This window comes from Erpetoichthys calabaricus, chromosome 3 (assembly GCF_900747795.2).
Source record: "Erpetoichthys calabaricus chromosome 3, fErpCal1.3, whole genome shotgun sequence".
Taxonomy (NCBI): Eukaryota; Metazoa; Chordata; class Cladistia; order Polypteriformes; family Polypteridae; genus Erpetoichthys; species Erpetoichthys calabaricus.
The window spans coordinates 79,935,352-79,961,956 of record NC_041396.2 but is presented as its reverse complement, the minus strand read 5'-3'; the positions used below and the strand labels follow the sequence as shown (position 1 = coordinate 79,961,956).

The following is a 26,605-nucleotide window of genomic DNA, read 5'->3' as shown; positions in this document are numbered from 1 at the left end:
AATTAAGCTTACCTCCCCCGATGCCATTCACCGCTTTTCATTTGTTATTGTTCACTTTAGGCCAAGGGATGATGTTAGTTAGCTATGTTGTACACAAAGTGATATGAAAAGCAATCTAATCATTCATCACAAGGGTCACAGTCTTGGGGGTGGGAGTCACATTAGAAATGAGATCCAAATGCAAATGTGAATTTGCATGAGGGTGAATATTAAAGAACTTGGTAGAAACAAGTATCCTGTACAATGTAAAACAGTGCAGAGAAAAATAAAACTCAAGTAAATGTTTAACATTGCTGTAATTTATTCCTTATGTTCTATATGGGTAATTATATACCGTAAATAGGTAAATTTGCTTTTCTTAGGGGTGTTCTTACAGTAGTGGAAAGTCAGACCAAAATAGCAAAAATAAAACTAAAGTACTGCACCAGGATGAACTGGTGCCCTGTCCAGGGATCATTCCTGCCTTGTGTCCTATGCTTGCGGGGATAGACTCCAGCCCCCCCACCATGACCCTGCTCAGGATGAACTGGAAACTGGATGAATGGATGGATGAAGAGGTGAAAGGAGAACTAATTACTGCTAGGAAGTAGCAAGTGTCAAAAGCCAAGCAAAAAATACCATAGCACCAAAGCCCAAATGACAGAATTCAAGGTTAAAGAAACATGCTCAGTTCTAGCTCCCTGAAAAGATGTTATCACTAGCTAAGCACAACATGAGGTTTTGTTTATAAAACCAAAATCTTGGACACCCAACCTAATGTGCTGATACCTTAAATAGCATTACAGAGATGATATCATGAGTATGATGTATGCATCAAGCAGTAGTAAAGGAGGTCATTCCTATAAACAACATGGACTCCACAAAAAAAGGTTGTCACATGCAATCAGAAGCACAACACAAAATGGTAGGGCAGTGATATCATGAAAGTAACGAAAAAATAAGTTTGGAAGGGAAAAGGACTGCAAAAAGTGACTCAGAAAGGAATCAAACTCAGTATCATAACAGGAGTTTGCATGACCAGCCCCTGGGTACTCCAGTGTTCCTCTCACATACTGAAGATTTGTGTTTTCTTTACTGGTGAGTCCAAACTGGCCCCATGAGTGAGCGTCTTGTCTTCTGCACAACTTTTCTGGCATAGGCTCCAACTCCTCATGATGAGTAAGTGCTTTCAGGGTGGAGTATATACATAACACACAATGATGATGTTTAGCTCAAGACCAGTCAAGTGTATTTTCATCAATTTACCCCTTACAGGTATATAACCTCGGAAAGCAGCACATATGTTTTAGCATATCATTCTTAGAGAGATTGCGTTGGACTAGTGTCCCATCCAGGGCTGGTTTCTTCTTCTTGTGTCCAAAACTGTTGGTGATATGTATCATTATACAATTGTAGAGTAGACAGACAATGTAAGGCAAGCTGTTCATACAGTCAGACAGGGACAATAGGTTCATACACTTGCTTTTTCCAGTTCAGCTCTTCCAAAGTTTTTCTTCATTTCTGTCACTTGCTAATGGACATTTTACATTCTAATTCATTTCCACCACATGGGGACCTGCAAGGAGATAACTGAGATTTAGGGCATGTACTGTTTCTTTATGTCCTGCTTTGCAAGCCAGAAAAGAGAGGGCACAATGGCCATAAGACATTCAGCAGGCAAATCTGCAGCCCTGATTGCTATGTCTTTAACAGCAGCATACCAATACTGACTAGTTGGGGGTGTTTTTGTATACAAGCCTCTCAGCTCTAAGTGGTAATGTGACAGAGAATGACTGATGAAGTACCTGCAACTCCTGGTCACTTAGCTCTTAGCCTGTGTTGAAGAGTCTGCCATCCTGGTGGTTTAATGCTGCTGTATCTCTCCACTATACTCTTTTTTGCCAATAGTGGCCTCTCATTTGTTTCTTGAAAGATACCAACATCCACACATAATAATAGTAATATAGTAATAGTTAGTGACCACAATCTCATCCAGCCATTCAGATACTGTTTGCAGTTTGGCCTGGACCAAGTTCATTGTGCTAACACAGAGCAATTTAGACACACATTCAGATGGTAAGCTACTGGGCAGAGGAAATAAAACGGAGGCACACTTTCTGGAGTTTGTTGGGCCTGGTGAGCCTTAACTTGCTGTTTCTGGGATATATGGCAGCTCCACCCATGGTTAAATTCAGGTTCACTACCATTTTCATTCATTGCTTTGAAGGTGTTTAATTGGTTACTGTTTTCTTCTGTTACTGAGATGCAGAGTTAGGTCTATGTTGCTCAACACACTAATGCGACATACACAATGGTGTCAGGTTTACATTTGTTACTACTTCCTTAGAAGGGATGGTAACCAGGAAGTAAAGGTTTAAGTGCTGCTGTGAGTCAACATTAGAACAAGCAACTAGGAAGTGTTTTCTCAACAGGCCTTTTGATGCTTGGCCAGTACATCACTCTATAACGAAGCTTCCAGATGGGCTAAAATCAGAATCACTCCAGCTTGTGGCAACTGTCTTTCATCAGACATTTGCTGCCCTGTACAGAAAGGAGTGGACTGGCAAGCTTAATCACAAAAGGCCTGCTTTGTTACTACTGTTTTTATTGTTCACATCTTTCTACTTCATAATGACATTCTTATCAACATCAATGAAATGTCTCTTAATCCAGATGGTAAGTGAGTAAGTCGCCTCCATGAAGAAAAGCATTACAGATGGCCCACAATGCAGTCTCGCCAAAGGTTGTGAACTGTGCAGAGTAAAGTCTGTCACTCAATGTCGGGACCCTCCCGTGGCTGCTGGCAAGTCACGCGCCTCCTGTTCCTTTTACTTGGGCCTCTTGATGTTTCGCTTGTCAGCACCCATTTTCCACACTTAACTCCCAGCTGCTATTGAGGACATTAAATCTCTGCACTTCAAGCACCAGACTATGTGGCCTACCAATGTCTTCTTTATATAGCGCCATTTATGTTGAAAACTAGCACGCGTTGATTTAGGGAAAGCAGAATAGTAACTAGGGAGGGGTATAATAAAGATGATGGGTTGTAGACAGATGAGGGTTTGTGAAAAGATGAGGGCGGGAGTCCATTTGTATCGGCAGATTTTGAGCTTAAGTGCTGTTACTAATATATGTGCGCTTCAACGTTCATACAAATTATTCATCCATTTAGTGAAACTGCCCTCTCCCAGCATCATCATGCACAAGGCAGCAACCAGTATTGGACAGGGTGTCAGGCCATCACAGGGCACAGCACACACAATCATTCTAGACCAATTTAGACTTGCTAGTTAACCCTATTCACACATACAGGTTCACAGCAAAACCAATTCCTGTTAAAAATGTCAGGAAAAATGAAATAAAATATACCTTACTTGTTATTTAATTGATCAAGCCAACTTTGCCAATCAGCTCTTTGTCTTGATACTGCAGCAACCACTTCGCCTGTCTGGCATGCTGTGGCTAGCAGAGTGAACTTTGGTGATCCTGTTAATGGTAAGCCTTTCCAAGTCTCCTAGGTACCATAAGACCCTTTTCTCCTGTTAAACTCTGTTTACGAAAGGTTTATAAAGCTAGTTCTTTTAAAGGAAAGGAGAACAAAAACATATTGTATTTTTGCAACACTAATCCACAGGTACAGCAAGGTATTCCTTTCATGTCAATGTATCTAATTTGTTGCATTTTTTTCATAGCTGTCTATGAAAATTGTTTTAGGTACACCCATCAGCATCTCCTCCTGTCTGCAATAAGAAATATGGGTAATATACAAATTGCAAGAACATGTCCAGCAGTGGCCATTAGCTCCATGAATGGATCAGGTTCAGTGTTAGGCAATTCATTGTGGAAAGGTCGTTCTGCTTGTATTTCATACATACCAATTTTTTCAAAGAAGTACCCAATGAAGAATTGAAATTCATGTTGAAGTCTCAAGCTAAAATTGTCGGCTGCAACAGACCATGCTAGACAGCAGATAATGTGGCACTCTGCTGATAAGCAGTAGTGTCAGAAAAACACAAAATTACTACAGTATAACCAGCAGACAAGGCAGCTGTGTGGTTGTGCTCAATGTAATGTAAATTTTGAGTATGAGTATATTCACTTATGCATAATCGATTACAGCAGTGGTTCCAAAATTTTTTCGATTCTCAGCTCCCATGCTAATTCCAGGTTTTCCTAAGGCGCCCCCCCCCCATCCCCCACCAAATTCTAACAAGTATACTTTGCAAAATAGCCAATAATTTTTTTTTAATTAAAGGGTTAGGTAAAAATAAATGAAACACATATTTAAGATCACAAAAAAATGTAATTGAAAAATTGTTTGATCACATTTTCTCAAATCTTGGAATCAACCTGGACACAGCCACCCTCATTTCCTTCTCCACATTGATTTTCACGCGATACTTAGTTTTTATCACAGCGACCACCGAAAACCCAGCTTCACACAAATAAGTCGCAAATGGAATTAAAATTCTCTGAGCTTTACCACTCAGAAGGGGATATTCATCTTTTATGGATATCCAAAATTCAGTTAATTCCAAGCTGCTAAATTTAGTTTTCAACATATTATCGCAAGACAACTCAATAAAAATTTCTTCTTCTGCAGCAGTAAATTCAGATGGAGCATTAAATGGATCTTGAATCCATGCAAATGTATCGATATTATCATTCTGAAAAAATTTCTCAAATCAGGTGGGAAGCTTGATAAGTGTTCTTCAAAAATGGATTTCATTCCTTGAGAGAAATCAACTCCATTGAAGGTCAAAAACTGTTGCAAAAAGGGGAAACATTCTTTGCCTCCGTCTTCATTCATTTTTCTTTTCCATAGTTTTAGTTTTTTTATAAAAACTGAAATTTTCTCAATCGACTTTAAAAGGTGCATGCTGGTTCTCTACAGGGAGAGATTCAGAGCGTTCAGCTTTTCAAAAATATCACTTAAGAATGCTAGTTTTCCCAAAAAATCTTCATTCACGAAATTTTCAGTATACTTGTGGTCTTCCTCTTTAAGAAAAATATACATTTCCTGTCGCAGTTCAAATATACGAGACAAAACATTACCACGAGAGAGCCATCGCAAGGTGCTGTTGTACAACAAAGAGGTGTGCTCGGATCCCATATCCTTACATAGTTTTTTGAAAAACCTTGCCTTCAACAGCCGAGCTTTTATAAAGTGTATTACTTTCACTACATATTCTAAGACCTTATTTAATGTAGGACTCGGATATTTTGACGTAAGTGCTTCCCTGTGAATAACGCAATGGGTCCAAAGTGCATCAGGGGCTTTGCTTTGAATAAGTGCCTGCAATCCTCCATAACAGCCGGACATAGAACGAGCACCATCAGTACAGACACCAACGCACTTAGTCCACTCCAAATTATTTTCAGATATAAAAGTATCAAGGTTCTCAAACAAGTCTTGAGTCTTAGCACCAGCAGTGATAATTTTACAAAAGAGAAGGTCTTATACAATGTTACTACCATCTATAAACCATACATAGCAAATCAAGTGAGTGTCATTATTATTATCTGTGACCTCATCCAGCTATGACTCAAATTCCTTCCCTTTTATTTTTTTAATTAATTGATCATTGATCACCTCCTCTATGTGCTGTTTTCTCTGACTGATGGTGTTATTGGACAAAGGCACTTTTGAAAGCAGCTTCCCAGCAGACTCACCGATCATAATGTTCACCATATCTACAGGACCGGTAGAATGAGTTCTTCTGCGATGGTATGAGGTGTCTTACATTTTGTGATTCTATGTGCCACCTTGTAAGATGCTAGCAAAGCATTGCTTGGTATTGATGCCTGCTTATAAAAAGTACCTTTTTGTTGATTTAACTCTTTTAACTTTCTGGTAAAGTATTCATGAGATTTACTAACCATGCTGGGATGATTGCTTTCTAAATGGCATTTCAGCTTACTTGGTAGCATGCACTGTGGTGCCAAAACTTACATACACAGTACACACTGTGGCCTCTCTTCACCACTGACTTCTGTCGATGTAAAACCAAAGTCCAAATAACTGTCATAATATTTTCGATATTTGCACCTCTTCATACTCTTGCCACTGTTGACGGTGTGCCCACTTTATTTTTATTCTCACAACGCTTTTTACTGTTTAGTAAAAACCGATCTATTTTTAAAAATATATATGAGAAGAAATACTTCAGAAACTTCACTTGACTTAATCACAACAATATTCAGTTGATACAATTTCTGAAAACTAATTCAGCACCAAGACCGCTTGAAACCGACAACTATTTATATACGAACACAAAGTACAGAGAAAGTTCAACAAACTACTAAAATAATTGAGAAACGTAATTATTGTAGAGCGCTATCTAGTATCCATTTGTAGTCTTCTGCAAACAGTTATTACTAAGTGAGTTACTGGTTTGCACCAGGTCTGCCAGATGTCGCATACTATCACATTGAATTGAAAATGGAAATAAAATTATGAAAATTTTGTCATTTTTCAGCACACATTTTGGGAACCACTGGCTTACAGAATCATGCTTAAAGAGCTCCTTACCACTTCATTTCATTTCCAGATAAGTGACCTTTTGCGTCTCTTGCTTGCATTTTTTATTTTTACATTTCCAAAAATTATTTAACTGACCTGGTGCGAGGTCAGGAGAACTGAGGTGGTATGGCAAATGTTCACAAAAGCAACTGTGGTGGATGGCTCTCTTGACATTTCACTAGTATTGGGGATCTGTTTTGCAGTTATGAGTGGCTATCAGATGAGTAAAAGCAGGAGATAAACAAAATATACACAATGAAATAACATCTGTTAAGGTGAATCTAAAACAGCAGATTATTTATGAATTACAGTCATACAGAATGTTTCTCTGTTTTAAGATGCACAATTTCAGAAATTTCGACAATGCTTTAAAACGGAAGTTCTTCAAATGTCACATTTTTGTGCAACATGCTTTATTTAAGATATCTCAACAAAAATTGAACTTTCTTGACAAATATTTTTGAAAAATGTGTGTGCTAAACTTCAAAGTTATTTGTGTTTGGCACACTGAGCTGTTTTAGAAAGACAAACAAGCAGTGGATTTAGGTACTTTTCACTTATTATACTTATTTTTATACCTATTTGCATCCTAATAAAAAGGAAAAGAAATCAATATGGCATTATAATAAAAACAGAAAGTAGAAATAAAACATATTTTATATGAAAAAATATTTTTTCACAAGCAGGGCAGTACATATATGAGTGCAAAGCTTATTAGATGCACAGACCACAGTGTCACACCGAATATTGTTTGGACTTCGCTACCTACAATGTAACCATACAGACATAATGAAGCAAATTATACTGTATATTTTGACTGGTGGAGTCTGCATGTTCACCCCACCTGCATGGGTTTTTCTCTGGTTATTCTGTATGTCTTCCCATATCCCTTAAACATATGTCTTTTAGATATATGGGAGATGTGTATGGGTGAGTGGACTCCACAATGATCTGGTACCCTATCCAGGGTTGTTTCCTGCCTTGTATCTGATGCTGCTGGTATAGGCTCCAGCCATCCACAAATGTGAGTTGGATTAAGCAGGTTTCAGAATGTTAAGTGATATTACAGTATGTTTTTGCTGATCTAATGCTTGACACTTGCCAGGTCTTTCCCACAACACACAATTTATATGGCCGTGCTAAACTTATGCCTATGGTCGCATATGAATGAACTTCATGCAAGTTCAGTAATCAAGCACTACCAGTTACTCTCTTCCTGTTTTGCTCCTGTATTTATTCATAAATGTCTATGTTCCCTCTTTATTCCTAATCAAGTACTTCAACCTGAGCTGGGATTCTTGATGCTCTAGCACGTCTTAATGTTGTTACACTGTGGACCCCGAGCTTCGCAAATTCGTCTATCTGTATACTTGTATATGGTTAAGATGACAATAAAGTTCACTTTGACTTTGACTTAAACTTAATCCAAATTGATACTCTCCTGGAGACCACCTAGATAACCTGGGCCACAACCAAAAGCCCTGTATCCAATTTACTGTTCATGTTATGTTTTTTTCAGGATAATTGATGGAGGATTTTTTTAGCATGGTCAGGATTAATTGATTCACATACATACTCACAAATGCAAATTAATCTGTCTTGATGAAAGTACATATTTTAACATGGATTAAAGCAGTGCACATGTCCCAGCTCGTAGATACAAGTCAGAGCTGTGATGCATTACTTCAGTTTCATCTAATGCACTTGACTGTCACAGCTCAAAACAATTTTCTTCAGAATTTATCGGGTGGCTTCCAGACATGATAAAAACTTTTGTTTTTCACTGATCTTGGACAAATCTCATCATGTAATGGTAAAACGGTGTGCTGTCCTGTTTAGTTACATCAAGTTTTCTAGTGAGTAGCCTGCATAGTAGTGGGGCAATAAACAGGCACTAGTCAGTTATTAATTGCCCACTTAAAGAAATAAGCTGGTTTGAGGATGAAAAGCAGTCTTATCACTCTGTTTTCGTATGTAAGTATATAGCCATCCTTTTTGTAACTATTAGCATTCCTTGGATGCCTCTTCAAATACCAAACCTCTATAGCCGATTCAATAAGTGTGGGGAAGAAAGCTTCTCAGATAGACTTGTGCTACTTCAACTTTTTCATGAGGGTATTCACAAGAATTCAAAAATCACCATTTTCATGTTCTCAGTGTTTATTTAGTTCTCAGCCCACCTGTTTCTGCTCTTACCTACTGCAGTACAAATTAATTGGGATTAGGCAGCAGATCTATCAATTTACCACCAAGCTGAAAAATGACATTCTGACATTTCAGTTGACTGAACTGATGCTCTGACAGATCAGTCTGACACATATTTAGGAAATGAGATTCTAATGCTTCAATCCTACCATTTTTAATAACTGAAATTCCGGCACATCAGTTTACCACATAATTAGTAGTTTGAACTACTTATATTGTGAAACTGTTATTGAAAACCTTTGCCTATCAGTTTGACTCATATTCAGAAACTGCGACACTTCAGTTTGCTTTAGATTAGGAAATATATAATGTTAGTATGGAACAAGAAGTTATTCCACTTGAATAGATTATATTCTTTCAGTAGCAGAGATCAAAAATGTCTTTCTTTAGGGCTAGGCAGAATAATTGTCAGTATTATAACAAAGGTCAATTAACCAAATATCAGATTATTCAAAAACGTGTAAGTCAAAACTGAGCACAAACTTCCCAGAAAAACAAAGTTGTAAACAAAAATATTTTTCTTAAAAATAGCTTAATTGACTCTTTCCTTTAAATAAAATTTCCTTTAAATAAAATCAGCATCCCAGTGTTATTTACTGTATGTTGTGCCATCTTGTATTACCTGGTCTCCATGATGTCTGCATTGATTGGCATGTGGATCACATATTTAGCAACCACACTGCATTATGGTGACCAGGAACACAAAATGGCAATCACAAATTAGCAACAAGATGATTTAACCAAAATGACAATAAGAATACTGTACTAAGAAATGGAAATAAAAATTAACAATGCACAAAAAACTGAATGCACCCAACAAATTTTCACACACCAGACTAGTAGTCAGTAGTACTATTACTAGCAGTAGTATTGTTACATGTTCAGATTACAGTGATACATGTATGACCAACCAACATGCAACACATTGTCACTCTCTGGTGCTAAGATAAACAAAAATGTACCGAAATATAGAACTTTATTTTTATTTAATAAAAAACACACTAATAAGGAACTGAGATTTAAATTTTTTAATTCACCACATATTTGGAATCAAGATTCCAACATATAAGTTTGCCACATAATGATAAAATGAAAATCTGACACATTACTTAGTATTCATTAATAGGGATTATAAAATATTAATTTGTCACAGATTAGGGAACAAAGAATATGAAATATAACTTTACATCATAGCTAGTAACTGAGATTTTGACATTTCAGTTTTGCTCATATTTATTCATTTGTATGTATCTGCCTCAGGTATTCATATTCTGATACTTCAGTTTGTTTCATTTTAAGTAATTGGTATTTTGACACATTGGGTTGCTTCATAATTCAGAAAATGTGATTTTTATTCATCAGTTTGCACCATATTGACAAAATGAAGGCTTGGTGCTTTAGTTTGCCATTGTGTTGAGATTCTAACATCAGTTTGACATGTTTAAAAATCAAGATTGTGAAACAGCAGTTTGCCTCAGATTAAGGAACTGAAATTATGAAACGGTGGTTTTCCTCATTATTGTGACCTGGAGTTTTGTAACATAACTAACTCATTCTGTGGTGGCACAGTGATTACTGCTGCCATCTCAGTGCTTCAGCATACTGGGTTTGAATTCTTCCCTGATCATGGCATGTGTGGAGATTTCACCTTCCTTATCCTAGTGTCTGTGTGGCTTTTTCACCAGGTCTTTAATCCAGTTAAGTTAATGAGAGACTCTAAATTGACCAGCGTGAGTAAGTGTGGGTATATGACTGATTTGATTTACAACTTCTGCCCTATGCTACAGGCTCCCACAACTGTGAACTGGATTAGCAGGTTAGAAAATGAGTGTACGGAGTGTAAAATATCAGTTTGCCTCAAATTATGGAATTAAGATAATATGATTTATAAACATGAACTGAGACTATCTGGCTTGACTTCCATGTGAAATGAGATCCTAATACATAAGTTTGCGTATTTAGGAACTGGGAATGTGACACTTCAGTTTCCTTCATAATTCACAAAGATTCTAATACTTCATATTGTCTCATATTTTGGAATCCAAATTTTGATGCATCAATTTGATTACATGTTGTAGCTTATTCTCTAAGGTATGGTTTAATTCTTCTTAGGTGTTGTTATTAATTAGTTGACTTTCTTTTGAGCCATATACTGCTTATTCCCTCTTCTGCCAGGCCTCTGCACTTTCCTGTCCTCCAAAGGATCAAAGACAGAGTTTTTCAGCTTGTTTATGGCCAGACTTCCTGTCTTGACAGTCTCTTCAAGTCATTTGGCCTTACTGTGCGTCTCTTTACAAATCCAAATAGGAAATGAAAAATACACACGAGAGTGAAGTTGTAGTGCCTGGTAAGCACATGTGCCAAGAGACACGGTGAATGACAAATACTCCCAGTCTGTCTACACTCAATTTAGAAGAGGTTTGTTATTTAACAGATGTATCATATCCTCTTTGTGAGATACGAGAGCCAGTCGGGAACCAAGGCCCTTGGAAGTACATATGTTTTGTTTGTTATATTGGATGGTAGGACTGAGTGATGAAGATTTCCTCTCAAGTGTATGCCAGCCACCTCCCTGGCAACACTTAAAGGAGGAGGTGACTGAAAATCATCTTCCTGCGGTTGCCTGCTCTACTTGGTTCTGACCTAGATAACTTTTCCCTTTCTGATCACATTGAAAAATTGTCCCTGAAAAGGGAGAGAGAGACCCAAATTGTGTGTCATTGAGTGGAAAAGCTTAAAATAAAGCTTTTCATTCTTTAGGGAGTCTGGCAAAATGTCCTTGTCCCAATGTATTTTAAGAAGGCCTTTGTTGGAACAGCAGTGGTAGGCCTCGGGTGATGAAGGACCATCACTGGTGTCACAGGGTACCACTTAAAAGTCATTGTCCTGTACAAAGGCAAATAAATTGAAGTCAAGGCAAATAAGTGTAAGGCCTGGAAGTCCACCATTCTGGAGCCCACCCATCACCAGCTACTTTTTTTCTCAAATCACTTACTGTACCCTGCTCATCTACTCCTGCAGTTGGATTCACATGATGGGATCTTACATTGTACCATTGACATGTTGAGGCTGCTGTATCCTATAACTGCATGCTTCCTATTCTAAACCTGCTTATTTCACATCACCTTCATATTGAACCAAGATAATTAAAGTAACACAAAACAAAAACAAAGATTGATGTCAGTGGGTTTATGCAAAGGAAGGGTGTTTTATTAAACAAGATTCCAGAAATGTACTTGTTGAGAACTGGTTAGATGCAAGAGCTTTGAGAGTCCCCTGAGAATGGCTGACATACCTAGGAATGTTCTCTGATAGACTTGAAAATGCACACTGCTCCATACTAGTTTGTATATTCATAATAATCAGTGTCAATTTTTTTTCTTTTAAATAATGCCTCTTAGATTAATTGTTTATATGAAAGCAGCACTGTGTTTTACTATGGAAAAACTGCCATCTCAGTGTTTGGACAATGATTAGATTCCTAGCTTTCAGGGTGGAGTCGGTATGTTCCTTCTATATTGAAGTCTTACAGAAAGATCAAGGAGTCTAAAGTCATGCTGTTTGGTTAATTGGTACCTCCAAATTGGCCATGGTTTTATGAGTGTGCTCTCCCATAAACTGGTGTCTCTTCCCATTCTGTTCCCCCACTTCTGTTTTTTGCTTCTGAGTTGATTAAGATTTTTTATGTCATCTCTAATATTTTTGTTTCTCAGCAAGTCAAGCCTCACCTTTATGATTTTTTCAAATGTTGCCATTAGAACTTTGGTTGATATGATACCATGCATTGCTACGGTGTGTGACCTGCCAGCTTGCATGCGATGTGAGTGGGCTCTATACACATAGACTCGTACATCATCTTAGTTAACCACATATAGTACTTAGTAATTGTCTGCACCTAGTGACTATAAAACAGGTAAATCTTTTTCCATCAGCAATTTAATTTAAGGAATAGTGTAGGTTTTTAAGTTTTGCCTGTTTAGCGACTTAAGGATTGTTTAGTCTGTTGATTTGGTTGCCAGTCTTTAGTCCTTTGGTGTAATGTCCCCTTCTATGTTTAGACCTGTTAAAGAAGAATCTCCATCTCTCAATATAATAGAAAACACCTTTCCTGTTACTTTTCTGTTTGATCTGCATGACACATTCTCTCCATGTCTCACCCAAATTACCTGTTAGTTTCATCCTATCGGCATCACAATGCCCTTCTTTACACAGTCACCTTCCACTCCAAATGTCCTAGACCTGTTTGTTCTTCTCATGTCAGCTTAGTAACAGTTTTTGTGTCTTCCTCTTCTACTTTATTCAGAGCATGCTCATCTCAGTCCTTCTTCATTTTTTTATTTTTTATATTATAGAGATAAAATTATTGACCATAAAAATATAACCCGCACATTCAGAGAGTACTATAAGTCCTTATATTCTACTCAGTTTAAAGAAGATAAGACACAATCTAATGAATATCTTGATGCATTATGAATAGCACAGCTAGATACTCTTAGTGCAGAGGAACTGCACTAGGGAACCTCTGACACTCTCAGATTTACAGGATGCTATAAGCGCACTCCAAAGTAGGAAAGCAGCAGGCCCTGATGGCTACACAGTGGAATTTTATATATAAAAAAAAAAAATTAAAATAAGTTCAAATAAGTTAGCTCCATTATTACTAACAATGTTTACAGACACTAGAGACAACAAAATTCAACCTCAAACTTTTTGCCAAGCATTATTTACCATATTTCCAAGGAAAAATAAGGACTTATTACAATGTGTATCATACAGACCAATTTCACTTCTAAATAATGATGTTAAGATAATCTCCAAAGTTCTAGGTAAAAGGATTGAGAAAGTGCTTCCTTATGTAATATCACAAGTCCAAACTGTATTTATTAAAGGCAGATGCTTAGCTTCTAATCTTCAACACTTTAATGTATTATACTCACCCATAAAATCTAACATACCAGAGTTTTTATTATCATTGGACTCAGAAAAAACATTTGACATGGTTGAATGGGCCTACCTATTTCACCATATTGCACAAATTTGGGTTTGGCCCAAACATATGTGCATGGACTAAACTTTTTTATACATGTCCAGAAGCCTCAGTCTGTATTAACAACATTATTTCAAACTACTTCAACCTAGAACATGTTATGGGACAAGGTTTGAGCCACTGACAATTCACTTTTGAAATGCATCCGAGATAATGAAGATTACCAGAGAAGGACTTGAACAGAAAATATCACTACATGCAGATGATGTAGTACTATATATATCAGACCCACAAACCTCCGTACTAGCAGTCCTCAAAGCACTAACAGAATTTCTAGAGATATCTGGACTCACAATTAATTTGAATAAAAGTATGCTTTTTCCAGTGAACTTTCTAGTACGTAAAGATTCAACCTGTAAATTGGAAAAAAATCTAATTCTCACTTCTGTTCAATTTTTTTTTAAATAGAGCATTTATATCGGTAAAAATAACATTCTCCCTTTGTTGTTGTTTTAAAAAAATTGCTCTTGTTGTTGGCTCTCCTCTGTTTCTCTTGTGTGGGGGTTGAATTTTACTTTATTAAATTTGTCTTGATTGTATGGAATATTATTTTGTTTGTTGCATAAGTCAGACTTCATCATATGGAATGTTTTTTTTTTCAAATAAAATCAATTTAAAAAGTCCTTCCACCTTTTGATTTATGTTTCACCACCAGGTTACTCCTCATACAGCTTGCATTAAATTGTCTCTTCAATGCCAGGCAAACTCTTTAATATTAATTAAAATTAATAATTAATAATAATGTATGTCTGAATTAATTTTAAATAATTTGTTTCACCATCATTTATGATCATTAGAAATATGATCTTTTTAAGAGGATGTAATATATGTCAAAGAGGAAAATGGTACTGTAGTCTCAACAAGACAAATCTGTGTCCATCCTTAATTTATAAGAGATGAGGAAACATGCTCTCAGATTCTTTTAGATGTGTTCTCAGCTACTCAAGAAGTCTGAATAACAAACTGGTTAAAATACAGGCCCAAAGTTAAACCTTGCTGCCATTACAGACTCTCTGGACTATGAGATCAAGCAGAGATCAATTGCGTTTCTCAGTAAATCTGAGTGACATTCTCAGCCAGTGTACATTATATAGGATGGGACTATATAAAAGAAGCACTTGTGAGCTTCTGGGAGAAAAAAAATAATCTGAGATGTTTTTTGCCCTTATTTAGCTCTGCTTCAAGAGAATCATGTCATTTTAAGCTTTGTGGGATTCTTGTTGGCTTCCTACCATGCAATAAGTGGCATTTTGTTTCTCAACGTGGACTAAGAGGACAAAACAGACCCAGACCTTTGTGTCAAGTCACTTATAAAGATAGAACATAAGAGTGAAAAAATGATTTACCATGTTGTGCTTTTCTCTTTTTGTCGATTCCTTTTAACTATTAAAGCTTAGGTGTCACTAGATATCTGTGTCTGTCCACTTGACTGCTCACCTAAGGGCATTAGCAGTATGCAATTCCTCAGTTCTTTTTTCCTTTTAATTCCTTTCTGAAGTTAGCAGTTACAGTTACTGTACACAGAGACAGTGGGGAAGTAAACAGTTAATGAAATGAGTGATACACTGTCCTTCACCACCCATTAACTGTTCAAGTCTGTGATGTAGGAATTACATCCATTACATTTCCACTGGTCATCTTTGCCTTTCTCTCTCTTTTGAATTCACTATAGATGCCAGGATGGATTATTAGAGTGGGCTACTAGCCAGTCATTTTTTTCTGAGGTGTCACTTTATGGTCCTCATAAGGCTAAGCTGAAGCAGTAGATCCATCCTTTCTCTGGGCCATCCTGGTCCCAGGTCAAACATCAGCAAATACCATCACTTAATGGGAGTCTGGTTAACATTCTCTAACCTCACCAGCCTATAAGCTGTTCTGATAAAACCAACAGCAATCCTGGCATGCATACACAGTATATCCCCTTTGACAGAGAACTGAGTGGCTGCCTCATGACTTTACAACAACAATAACATTTATTTATATAGCACATTTTCATACAAATGATGTAGCTCAAAGTACTTTACATGATGAAGAAAAGAGAAAAAAAGACAAAGTAAGAATTAAAATAAGACAACACTAATTAACATAGAATAAGAGTAAGGTCCGATGGCCAGGGAGGACAGAAAAAACAAAAAAACTCCAGATGGCTGGAGAAAAAAAATAAAATCTGCACGGGTTCCAGACCATGAGACCGCCCAGCCCCCTGTGGGCACATCTTTAGACTGATGGGCACTATTTAGAACATACTGGCCCAAGATGCTACCAGTAGTAACATAGTATAAGTGTAGTGTTTTATTTTGTGTTTTTTTTTCGATGCAACTAAAATATTTAAAATGGCAAGATGAGGCACAAAAATACAAGAAGTAGTAGTAGAATTGTCACATGTACAGAGTATAGTAAGGTTTTTACAGGCGTATCCAAGTAACATGTAACTCATGTTTTATATGTGTAAATCAGGTTTATTCCAATCGAAGAAGTGATGCCAAATGGCTTGAGTTCAAACAAACATAACACTGGAAGGTAATAGTATGATTTAAAGAAAGACTGACTGATGTGGATTGTTCCAGAGGGAAAAAAACAGTGGAGCTTTACAGTAGATAACTTACGTTATTTTGTCATGACTTAACTATGTGCTCAAGTTTTATATTAGCAGATCAATTTGGATTGGAGAGCAGGAAATGTGGAATGATGTGGGTCAGTGGATGAGACTGGGAATGTGCTTACTGATGTGCTTGCAAAGAAAGCTCAAAAATCTGCTGGCTGGTCAAACCTAGACAGATGGTCTGTCAGAAGGCAGGTAGCCATCTTTACTTCTTATACTTCTACATGTGACAGTAAAAATCCCACTTTGTGCACAAGATCTGGGTCACACTGGAGAATGTACTATAAATAATCGTAGTAGGGCAAAGGCAAAAACAATTAGTAAGATTTAATTAGGGATACAGGCAGAGTTAACAAAAATTATATGTTACCCAATGAAAAGTGTATTCAGTTATACATTAAACTGATACACTTCAATGGTGTCAAAAAAAAGATAAGGCTTACCTTATCACATACAGTGCATCTGGAAAGTATTCACAGCGCATCACTTTTTCCACATTTTGTTATGTTACAGCCTTATTCCAAAATGGATTAAATTAATTTTTTTCCTCAGAATTCTACACACAACACCCCATAATGACAATGTGAAAAAAGTTTACTTGAGGTTTTTACAAATTTAATAAAAATAAAAAAATTGAGAAAGCACATGTACATAAGTATTCACAACCTTTGTCATGAAGCTCAAAATTGAGCTCAGGTGCATCCTGTTTCCCCTGATCATCCTTGAGATGTTTCTGCAGCTTAATTGGAGTCCACCTGTGGTAAATTCAGTTGATTGGATATGATTTGGAAAGGCACACACCTGTCTATATAAGGTCCCACAGTTGACAGTTCCTGTCAGAGCACAAACCAAGCATGAGGTCAAAGGAATTGTCTGTAGACCTCCAAGATAGGATTGTCTCGAGGCACAAATCTGGGGAAGGTTACAGAAAAATTTCTGCTGCTTTGAAGGTCCCAATGAGCACAGTGGCCTCCATCATCCGTAAGTGGAAGAAGTTCAAAATCACCAGGACTCTTCCAAGAGCTGGCCGGCCATCTAAACTGAGCGATCGGGGGATAAGGGCCTTAATCAGGGAGGTGACCAAGAACCCGATGGTCACTCTATCAGAGTTCCAGAGGTCCTCTGTGGAGAGAGGAGAACCTTCCAAAAGGACAACCATCTCTGCAGCAATCCTCCAATCAGGCCTGTATGGTAGAGTGGCCAGACGGAAGCCACTCCTTAGTAAAAGGTACATGGCAGCCTGCCTGGAGTTTGCCAAAAGGCACCTGAAGGACTCTCAGACCATGAGAAAGAAAATTCTCTGCTCTGATGAGACAAAGATTGAACTCTTTGGTGTGAATGCCAGGCATCACGTTTGGAGGAAACCAGGCACCGCTCATCACCAGGCCAATACCATCCCTAAAGTGAAGCATGGTGGTGGCAGCATCATGCTGTGGGGATGTTTTTCAGCGGCAGGGACTGGGAGACTAGTCAGGATAAAGGGAAAGATGACTGCAGCAATGTACAGAGACATCCTGGATGAAAACCTGCTCCAGAGCGCTCTTGACCTCAGACTGGGGCGACGGTTCATCTTTCAGCAGGACAACGACCCTAAGCACACAGCCAAGATATCAAAGGAGTGGCTTCAGTACAACTCTGTGAATGTCCTTGAGTGGCCCAGCCAGAGCCCAGACTTGAATCCGATTGAACATCTCTGGAGGGATCTTAAAATGGCTGTGCACCGACGCTTCCCATCCAACCTGATGGAGCTTGAGAGGTGCTGCAAAACTGGCCAAGGATAGGTGTGCCAAGCTTGTGTCATCATATTTAAAAAGACTTGAGGCTGTAATTGCTGCCAAAGGTGCATCGACAAAGTATTGAGCAAAGGCTGTGAATACTTATGTACATGTGATTTCTCAGTTTTTTTATTTTTAATAAATTTGCAAAAAACCTCAAGTAAACTTTTTTCACGTTGTCATTATGGGGTGTTGTGTGTAGAATTCTGAGGAAAAAAATGAATTTAATCCATTTTGGAATAAGGCTGTAACATAACAAAATGTGGAAAAAGTGATGCGCTGTGAATACTTTCCGGATGCACTGTACATCCACATTCTTAAAAACAAGATCTAGATGAAATTTGTGAACTGAACAAAATTTTCCTTTTTTAAATTCTAGACAGAAAAGGGCAGAAATGTTATAATTAATGATTTTGAACCACTTTAGCATCCGTCTATCCATTATCCAACCCGCTATATCCTAACACAGGGTCATATACAGTGGTGTGAAAAACTATTTGCCCCCTTCCTGATTTCTTATTCTTTTGCATGTTTGTCACACAAAATGTTTCTGATCATCAAACACATTTAACCATTAGTCAAATATAACACAAGTAAACACAAAATGCAGTTTTTAAATGATGGTTTTTATTATTTAGGGAGAAAAAAAATCCAAACCTACATGGCACTGTGTGAAAAAGTAATTGCCCCCTTGTTAAAAAATAACCTAACTGTGGTGTATCACACCTGAGTTCAATTTCCGTAGCCACCCCCAGGCCTGATTACTGCCACACCTGTTTCAATCAAGAAATCACTTAAATAGGAGCTGCCTGACACAGAGAAGTAGACCAAAAGCACCTCAAAAGCTAGACATCATGCCAAGATCCAAAGAAATTCAGGAACAAATGAGAACAGAAGTAATTGAGATCTATCAGTCTGGTAAAGGTTATAAAGCCATTTCTAAAGCTTTGGGACTCCAGCGAACCACAGTGAGAGCCATTATCCACAAATGGCAAAAACATGGAACAGTGGTGAACCTTCCCAGGAGTGGCCGGCCGACCAAAATTACCCCAAGAGCGCAGAGACGACTCATCCGAGAGGTCACAAAAGACCCCAGGACAACGTCTAAAGAACTGCAGGCCTCACTTGCCTCAATTAAGGTCAGTGTTCACGACTCCACCATAAGAAAGAGACTGGGCAAAAACGGCCTGCATGGCAGATGTCCAAGACGGAAACCACTGTTAAGCAAAAAGAACATTAGAGCTCGTCTCAATTTTGCTAAGAAACATCTCAATGATTGCCAAGACTTTTGGGAAAATACCTTGTGGACTGATGAGACAAAAGTTGAACTTTTTGAAAGGCAAATGTCCCGTTACATCTGGCGTAAAAGGAACACAGCATTTCAGAAAAAGAACATCATACCAACAGTAAAATATGGTGGTGGTAGTGTGATGGTCTGGGGTTGTTTTGCTGCTTCAGGACCTGGAAGGCTTGCTGTGATAGATGGAACCATGAATTCTACTGTCTACCAAAAAATCCTGAAGGAGAATGTCCGGCCATCTGTTCGTCAACTCAAGCTGATGCGATCTTGGGTGCTGCAACAGGACAATGACCCAAAACACACCAGCAAATCCACCTCTGAATGGCTGAAGAAAAACAAAATGAAGACTTTGGAGTGGCCTAGTCAAAGTCCTGACCTGAATCCAATTGAGATGCTATGGCATGACCTTAAAAAGGCGGTTCATGCTAGAAAACCCTCAAATAAAGCTGAATTACAACAATTTTGCAAAGATGAGTGGGCCAAAATTCCTCCAGAGCGCTGTAAAAGACTCATTGCAAGTTATCGCAAACGCTTGATTGCAGTTATTGCTGCTAAGGGTGGCCCAACCAGTTATTAGGTTCAGGGGGCAATTACTTTTTCACACAGGGCCATGTAGGTTTGGATTTTTTTTTCTCCCTAAATAATAAAAACCACCATTTACAAACTGCATTTTGTGTTTACTTGTGTTATATTTGACTAATGGTTAAATGTGTTTGATGATCAGAAACATTTTGTGTGACAAACTTGCAAAAGAATAAGAAATCAGGAAGGGGGCAAATAGTTTTTCACACCACTGTAAGTTATTTTTATTTATTTATTTATTTTGTTTCTAGCTGTGCTTTAGCACTATTACCATGTACTTGCATGCACATGTCAACATGTGATGTCACAGATGCCATTTTGAAAAATAGAATGGGAAGTGCAGAACTTCCCAGTCAAGTGTTTCTACTTTGAAATGGATGTTCTGCAAGCCCAGAAAACATTTAGAAAACAATTAAAGAAAGAATTGTATTTAATTGTGGAATCAGAAGTGGGCCTGAGTTGGAGTTAAATTGGAAGTGACAAACAGGACTTTAGATCTGTGCTTCCCAAACTTTTTTGATTCTTGGCGCCCTTGCTGAATATAGCTTTTCCCAAGACACGTATTTAAGATCACATAAAAATGTAATTGAACAAAGTCAAGAAATTATAATTAGTGGGACGGATGAGCCTGTTGATCACCGCACATTGTCTTAAATCTTGGAATCAAACTGGACACAGCCACCCTCATTTCCTTCTCCACAATAATACTTAGTTTTTAATCACAGTGACCGCTGAAAACCCAGCTTTGCACAAATAAGAAGTCGCAAATGGAATTAAAATTCTCTGAGCTTTACCACTCAGAAGGGGATATTCATCTTTTATGGATATCCAAAATTCAGTTAATTCCATGCTGCTAAATTTTGTTTTCAATGTATTGTCACAAGACAACTCAATAAAATTTTCTTCTTCTGCAGCAATAAATTCAGATGGAGCATTAAATGGATCTTGAATCCATGCAAATTTAGCAATATTATCATTTTGAAAATATTTCTCAAACCAGGTGATAAGCTGTGATAAGTGTTCTTCAAAAATGGATTTCATACCTCTAGAGAAATCAACTCCATTGAAGGTCAAAAACTGTTGCAACAAGGAGAAACATTCTTTGCCTCTGTCTTCATTCATTTTTCTTTTCCATAGTTTTAGTTTTTTTATAAAAGCTGAAATTTTCTCAATCGACTTTAAAAGGTGCATGCTGCTTCCCTGCAGGGAGAGATTCAGAGCGTTCATCTTTTCAAAAATATCACTTAAGTATGCTAGTTCTCCCAAAATATCTTCATTCACAAAATTTTCAGTATACTTGAGGTCTTCCTCTTTAAGAAAAATATACATTTCCTGTCACAGTTCAAACATATGAGACAAAACATTACCAGAAGAGAGCTATCACAAAGTGCTGTTGTACAACAAAGACGTGTGCTCAGATCCCATATCCTCACATAGTTTTTTGAAAAACCTTTCCTTTAACGGCCGAGTTTTTATAAAGTGTACTACTTTCACTACATATTCTAAGACCTGGTTCAATGTAGGACTCAGATATTTTGATGCAAGTGCTTCCCTGTGAATAACGCAATGGGTCCAAAGTGCATCAGGGGCTTTGCTTTGAATAAGTGCCTGCATTCCTCCATAACAGCCGGACATAGAACAAGCACCATCACTACAGACACCAACGAAATTAGTCCACTCCAAATTATTTTCAGATATAAAAGTATCAAGGGTCTCAAACAAGTCTTGAGTCTTAGTTCAGAATTCTGCTGCTCGTTTACTTACTCACACTAAAAAAAGTGCCCACATCACTCCTGTCCTCTATGATTTACATTGTTTACCAGTTTCTTCAAGAATCAAATATAAAATTATTCTTCTCATCTTTAAAGCCCTTCATGGTTTAGCCCCTCATTATCTGTCTGAGCTGCTGCTTCCTTACATGATCATCGGACGCTAACTTACTCACTGTACCTAAACACAGGTTAGTAACTATGGGGGGCAGGGTTTTCAGTGTGATAGCCCCTAAAATTTGGAATTCTCTTCCTCTCAGCCTTCGCGAGGAAAAATCTATTATTAATTTCAAACTTCTGTTAAAAAGAACATCTTTTCAATGAGTATTATTCTTTTTCTTCTATGTAATCTCTACTGTCTTGTTTAATGTGTTTATTGAATTGTAAAGTGTCCTTGAGTGTATGAAAGGCACTACATACATCATAAATAAATAAATTTATAAATAAATTGATAAATTAATAAATAAATAAATAAATAAATAAATTAATTAATCATTATTATTATTATTAGCACCAGCAGTGATACTTTTACAAAAGAGAAGGCCTTCAACAATGTTACTACCATTTATAAACTGTACATAGCAAATCAGGTGAGCATCATTATTATTATCTATGGCCTCATCCAGCTCTGACTCAAATTCCTTCCCTTTTATTTTTTTAATTAATTGATCATTGAGGTCCTCTGCTATGTGCTGTTTCTCTGACTGATGGTGTTATTGGACAAAGGCACTTTTGAAAGCAGCTTCCCAGCAGACTCACCAATCATAATGTTCACCATATCTACAGCTCCAGTAGAATGAGTTCTTCTGCGGTGGTATGAGGCTTCTTACATTTTGCGATTCTATGTGCCACCTTGTAAGATGCTAGCAAAGCATTGCTTGGTATTGATGCCTGCTTATAAAAAGTACCTTTTTGTTGATTTAACTCTTTTAACTTTCTAGTAAAGTAGTCACGAGATTTACTAACCATGCTGGGATGATTGCTTTCTAAATGGCATTTCAGCTTACTTGGTGGCATGCACTGTGGTGCCAAAACTTTCATACACAGTACACACTGTGGCCTCTCTTCACCACTGACTTCTGTCGACGTAAAACCAAAGTCCAAATAACTGTCATAATATTTTCGATATTTGCGCCTCTTCACACTCTTGTCACTGGTTGACGGTGTGCCCTCTTTATTTTCATTCTCACAACACTTTTTACTGTTTAGTAAAAACCAATCTATTTTTAAAAATATATATGAGAAGAAATACTTCAAAAACTTCACTTGACTTAATCACAACAATATTCAGTTGATGCAATTTCCAAAAAGTAATTCAGCACCAAGACTGGGTGAAACCGACAACTATTTATATACGAACACAAAGTACCGAGAAAGTTCGACAAACTACTAAAATAATCGAGAAACGTAATTATTGTAAAGTGCCATCTAGTAACCGTTTGAAGAGGCTTCCGCAAACAGTTATTACTAAGTGAGTTACTGTTTTGCACCAGGTCCGCCAGATGTCACATCCTATTACATTGAATTGAAAATGGAAATAAAATTATGAAAATTTTTTAATTTTTCGTGGCACCCCTGTGAGGAAGCTGCAGTGCACATTTTGGGAACCACTGGCTTACAGAGTCATGCTTAAGGAGCTCCTTACCACTTCATTTCATTTCTAGATAAGTGACCTTTTGTGCCTCTTGCTTGCAACATTTTGGGCTCACATTTTGGGAACCACTGCATTAGATATTAAGTTTCCAGTTTTGCTGTGTTCCTGTCTTTCGGTTTGGTTTTATTTTTGTACAGATACATTGGGTTGTTAATTTTCTGGTTATGACTTGCTTTGAATTTTGTGTGCTATTTTTTCTCTTACTTTTTAAAAGTTTTTCCCAGTCAGTGATATTTACTAAAGTGTCCAGTAGACGAACAGGATGTCCCAGGTAACAAATGCTGCAGTCGGTGGCACAAACCTTTTAAGGTCTGTCTTTTCGAGCAAACAGCAGAATTGTTGTGAACATTAGACAGAGTCAGTTCATGGAGATTGTTATTTAATTAACCTTTCATCATTTTAGTAGGATAGCACCAGAGTCAAAATTACAAAATAAAGTACAAGTAAAAATGGTTATTCTTTTTCTAATTAAGTTCCTTTCCTTTTTGTTTGTTGTCAAGTGCTAAATATCTCTGACAATTCCAATTTTGTAAAGTAGCTGTACTGAAGTACATAAGGAGTAATAAAAAATCAAAACAATAAGAAATAAAAAAAAATTAAAACAAAAGAAGGTGAAAAAGGAAATATGAATGCATTCTTGACAGTGGCAAGGATAATGTGCCATGGCTTTGAACTGCTAATATTTGGTTCACTTAATATGTCCTTTTGTAAAGAGAAAGAAGATCCAGTCAGGGATAATTCTGAGGAAAAGCAGTCTAATCAGAGCTGTCTGGTTATGGTGATCAAATGCTCATATCTAAGCCTAATTACCCCTGTTTACAAATTAGATTGTTTTGAGAAGACTCCTTCAAGCAAAATACAGTGATCCCTCGCTATATCGCGCTTTGCCTTTCGCGGCTTCACTCTATCACGGATTTTATATGTAAGCATATTTAAATATATATCGTGGATTTTTTGCTGGTTCGCGGATTTCTGAGGACAATGGGTCTTTTAATTTCTGGTACATGCTTCCTCAGTTGGTTTGCCCAGTTGATTTCATACAAGGGACGCTATTGGCAGATGGCTGAGAAGCTACCCAACTTACTTTCTCTCTCTCTCTCTCTCTCTTGCGCTGACTTTCTCTGATCCTGACGTAGGGGGTGTGAGCAGGGGGGCTGTTCGCACACCTAGACGATACGGACGCTCGTCTAAAAATGCTGAAAGATTATCTTCACGTTGCTACCTTCTGTGTGCAGCTGCTTTGTGAAGCGACATGCTGCACGGTGCTTCGCATACTTAAAAGCTCAAAGGGCACATATTGATTTTTGACTTTGTTTTTCTCTGTCTCTCTATCTCTCTCTCTCTCTCTCTCTCTCTCTCCCTGCTCCTGACGGAGGGGGTGTGAGCTGCCGCCTTCAACAGCTTTGTACCGGCGGTGCTTCGCATACTTAAAAGCCAAACAGCCCTATTGATTTGTTTGCTTTCCTCTCTCTCCTGACGCGCACTCCTTTGAAGAGGAAGATATGTTTGCATTCTTTTAATTGTGAGACAGAACTGTCATCTCTGTCTTGTCATGGAGCACAGTTTAAACTTTTGAAAAAGAGACAAATGTTTGTTTGCAGTGTTTGAATAACGTTCCTGTCTCTCTACAACCTCCTGTATTACTGCGCAAATCTGTGACCCAAGCATGACAATGTTAAAATAACCATATAAACATATGGTTTCTACTTCGCGGATTTTCTTATTTCGCGGGTGGCTCTGGAACGCAACCCCCGCAATGGAGGAGGGATTACTGTATCATCACTTTGGTAAAATGCTCACTAGAGCTAACAAATATAGTTGTAATAAAAAAAATATATGATGTTATTTTTTATTTTTGGTGGCCCTCATTTTGCCTATATTAACTGATTTTTATTGGAGTGGGTGAAATAAAGGCTGTTATGATTTCTTGGTTGTCTGGGTTAAGTATGTTGTTTTTTTTGACAGCCTTGCCATGAGGGAACACATGGCTGTAGGGTAAATTGACAGCCAATGTCTGGCCTGGTTGGCACTGACTGAGACTGACTGGTCAGCATGTGAACTGCTAGACTTTAGATTGGCAGCAGTACTCTGAAGAATTTGAATTCAAACCATTTTGCACTTCCCCCTCAAGTCTGCCCTCCTAAAAACAATGCATAGAGCAAGCTACACTCAACTTGTACGTGCTGCAAAGCTGTAAATATGAGATGATCTCATCTTCAAGTTTCTGGTGATTTTAACTGAAGGTCATAAACTAAACTGCGACTTTGCAGAGCATTTGTGGTAAACACAAGCTCTTGCTGAATCAAAGTGCCTTGAATTTATTTATAGTGAGCATTTATTAAGTGAGTTATGAGATCAGCAGACCGAGTCAGAGGACACTGCTTACACGTGGCCTTGGAGTCCTATAGTTCTACTTTTTCATAAAGCTCAGCAATTTCTAGCTTGGCACAGATCTTGTTCTGCCAGCGGCTACAGCTGTAGATGGGAGCCGGGTTTTGATTTTCTTAGGTGGGGGGTCCCTGATTTCTGTATCTTAATCCTTTCTTTTTTCCTCCCCACAGATCCTGAATCCCAGCGTAAGCGCACTGTACAGAATGTCCTGGATTTGAGACAAAACCTGGAGGTTACCATGTCCAGTCTGAGGGGTTCTCAACTTTCTCATAGGTATGTTAAAATTTGAGAAATGGACAGTTTTCTGTCTGTGAGAGGAGGTCATTCAGTCCATTAGGGTAGTTTTACTGTTTAACAATTAAGGTATCCTAACTTCTCATTGAGATGTGCTGTTTAAGTTGAACTACATGACTCAGTAGTTTGTTGTAGATATTCATATTATCCAAACTGCTGGACCAAGAGATGATTCAGCAATAGTAAGGAAAAAACAAGCAAGGATCAATTAATCAGATAATCATATGAAAATCAATCATCCCAAAACACAAAATGTAAATGAAAAATCAGAGCTGAAAAGCCATGAGAAAAAGTCCTAACTACCTGAATTCATCTGAACTCTAGCTATTGCCCGTATTTGTTTCCATAGTTAAAAAACTCAAACACATCAGATACCACGACTGAGTACAACATGACTTACTGGGTGTCACTAGCTGATAATGAGAGTTGTTACTAACGAAAACAGTATAACAAACTGAGGCACACATAATCGAAATTCCACACC

At 37.7% G+C, this 26,605-nt stretch overlaps 1 protein-coding gene across 1 annotated transcript in view; it reads left to right on the top strand.

Annotated features, from left to right (window-relative positions):
- Positions 1-26,605, top strand: part of LOC114648132 (neuron navigator 1-like) — a 249,027-nt gene that overhangs the window by 23,983 nt on the left and 198,439 nt on the right. Inside the window, 1 exon segment of the mRNA XM_028796973.2 lies at positions 25,998-26,100. Within this exon segment, the coding sequence (XP_028652806.2) occupies positions 25,998-26,100 (103 nt within the window).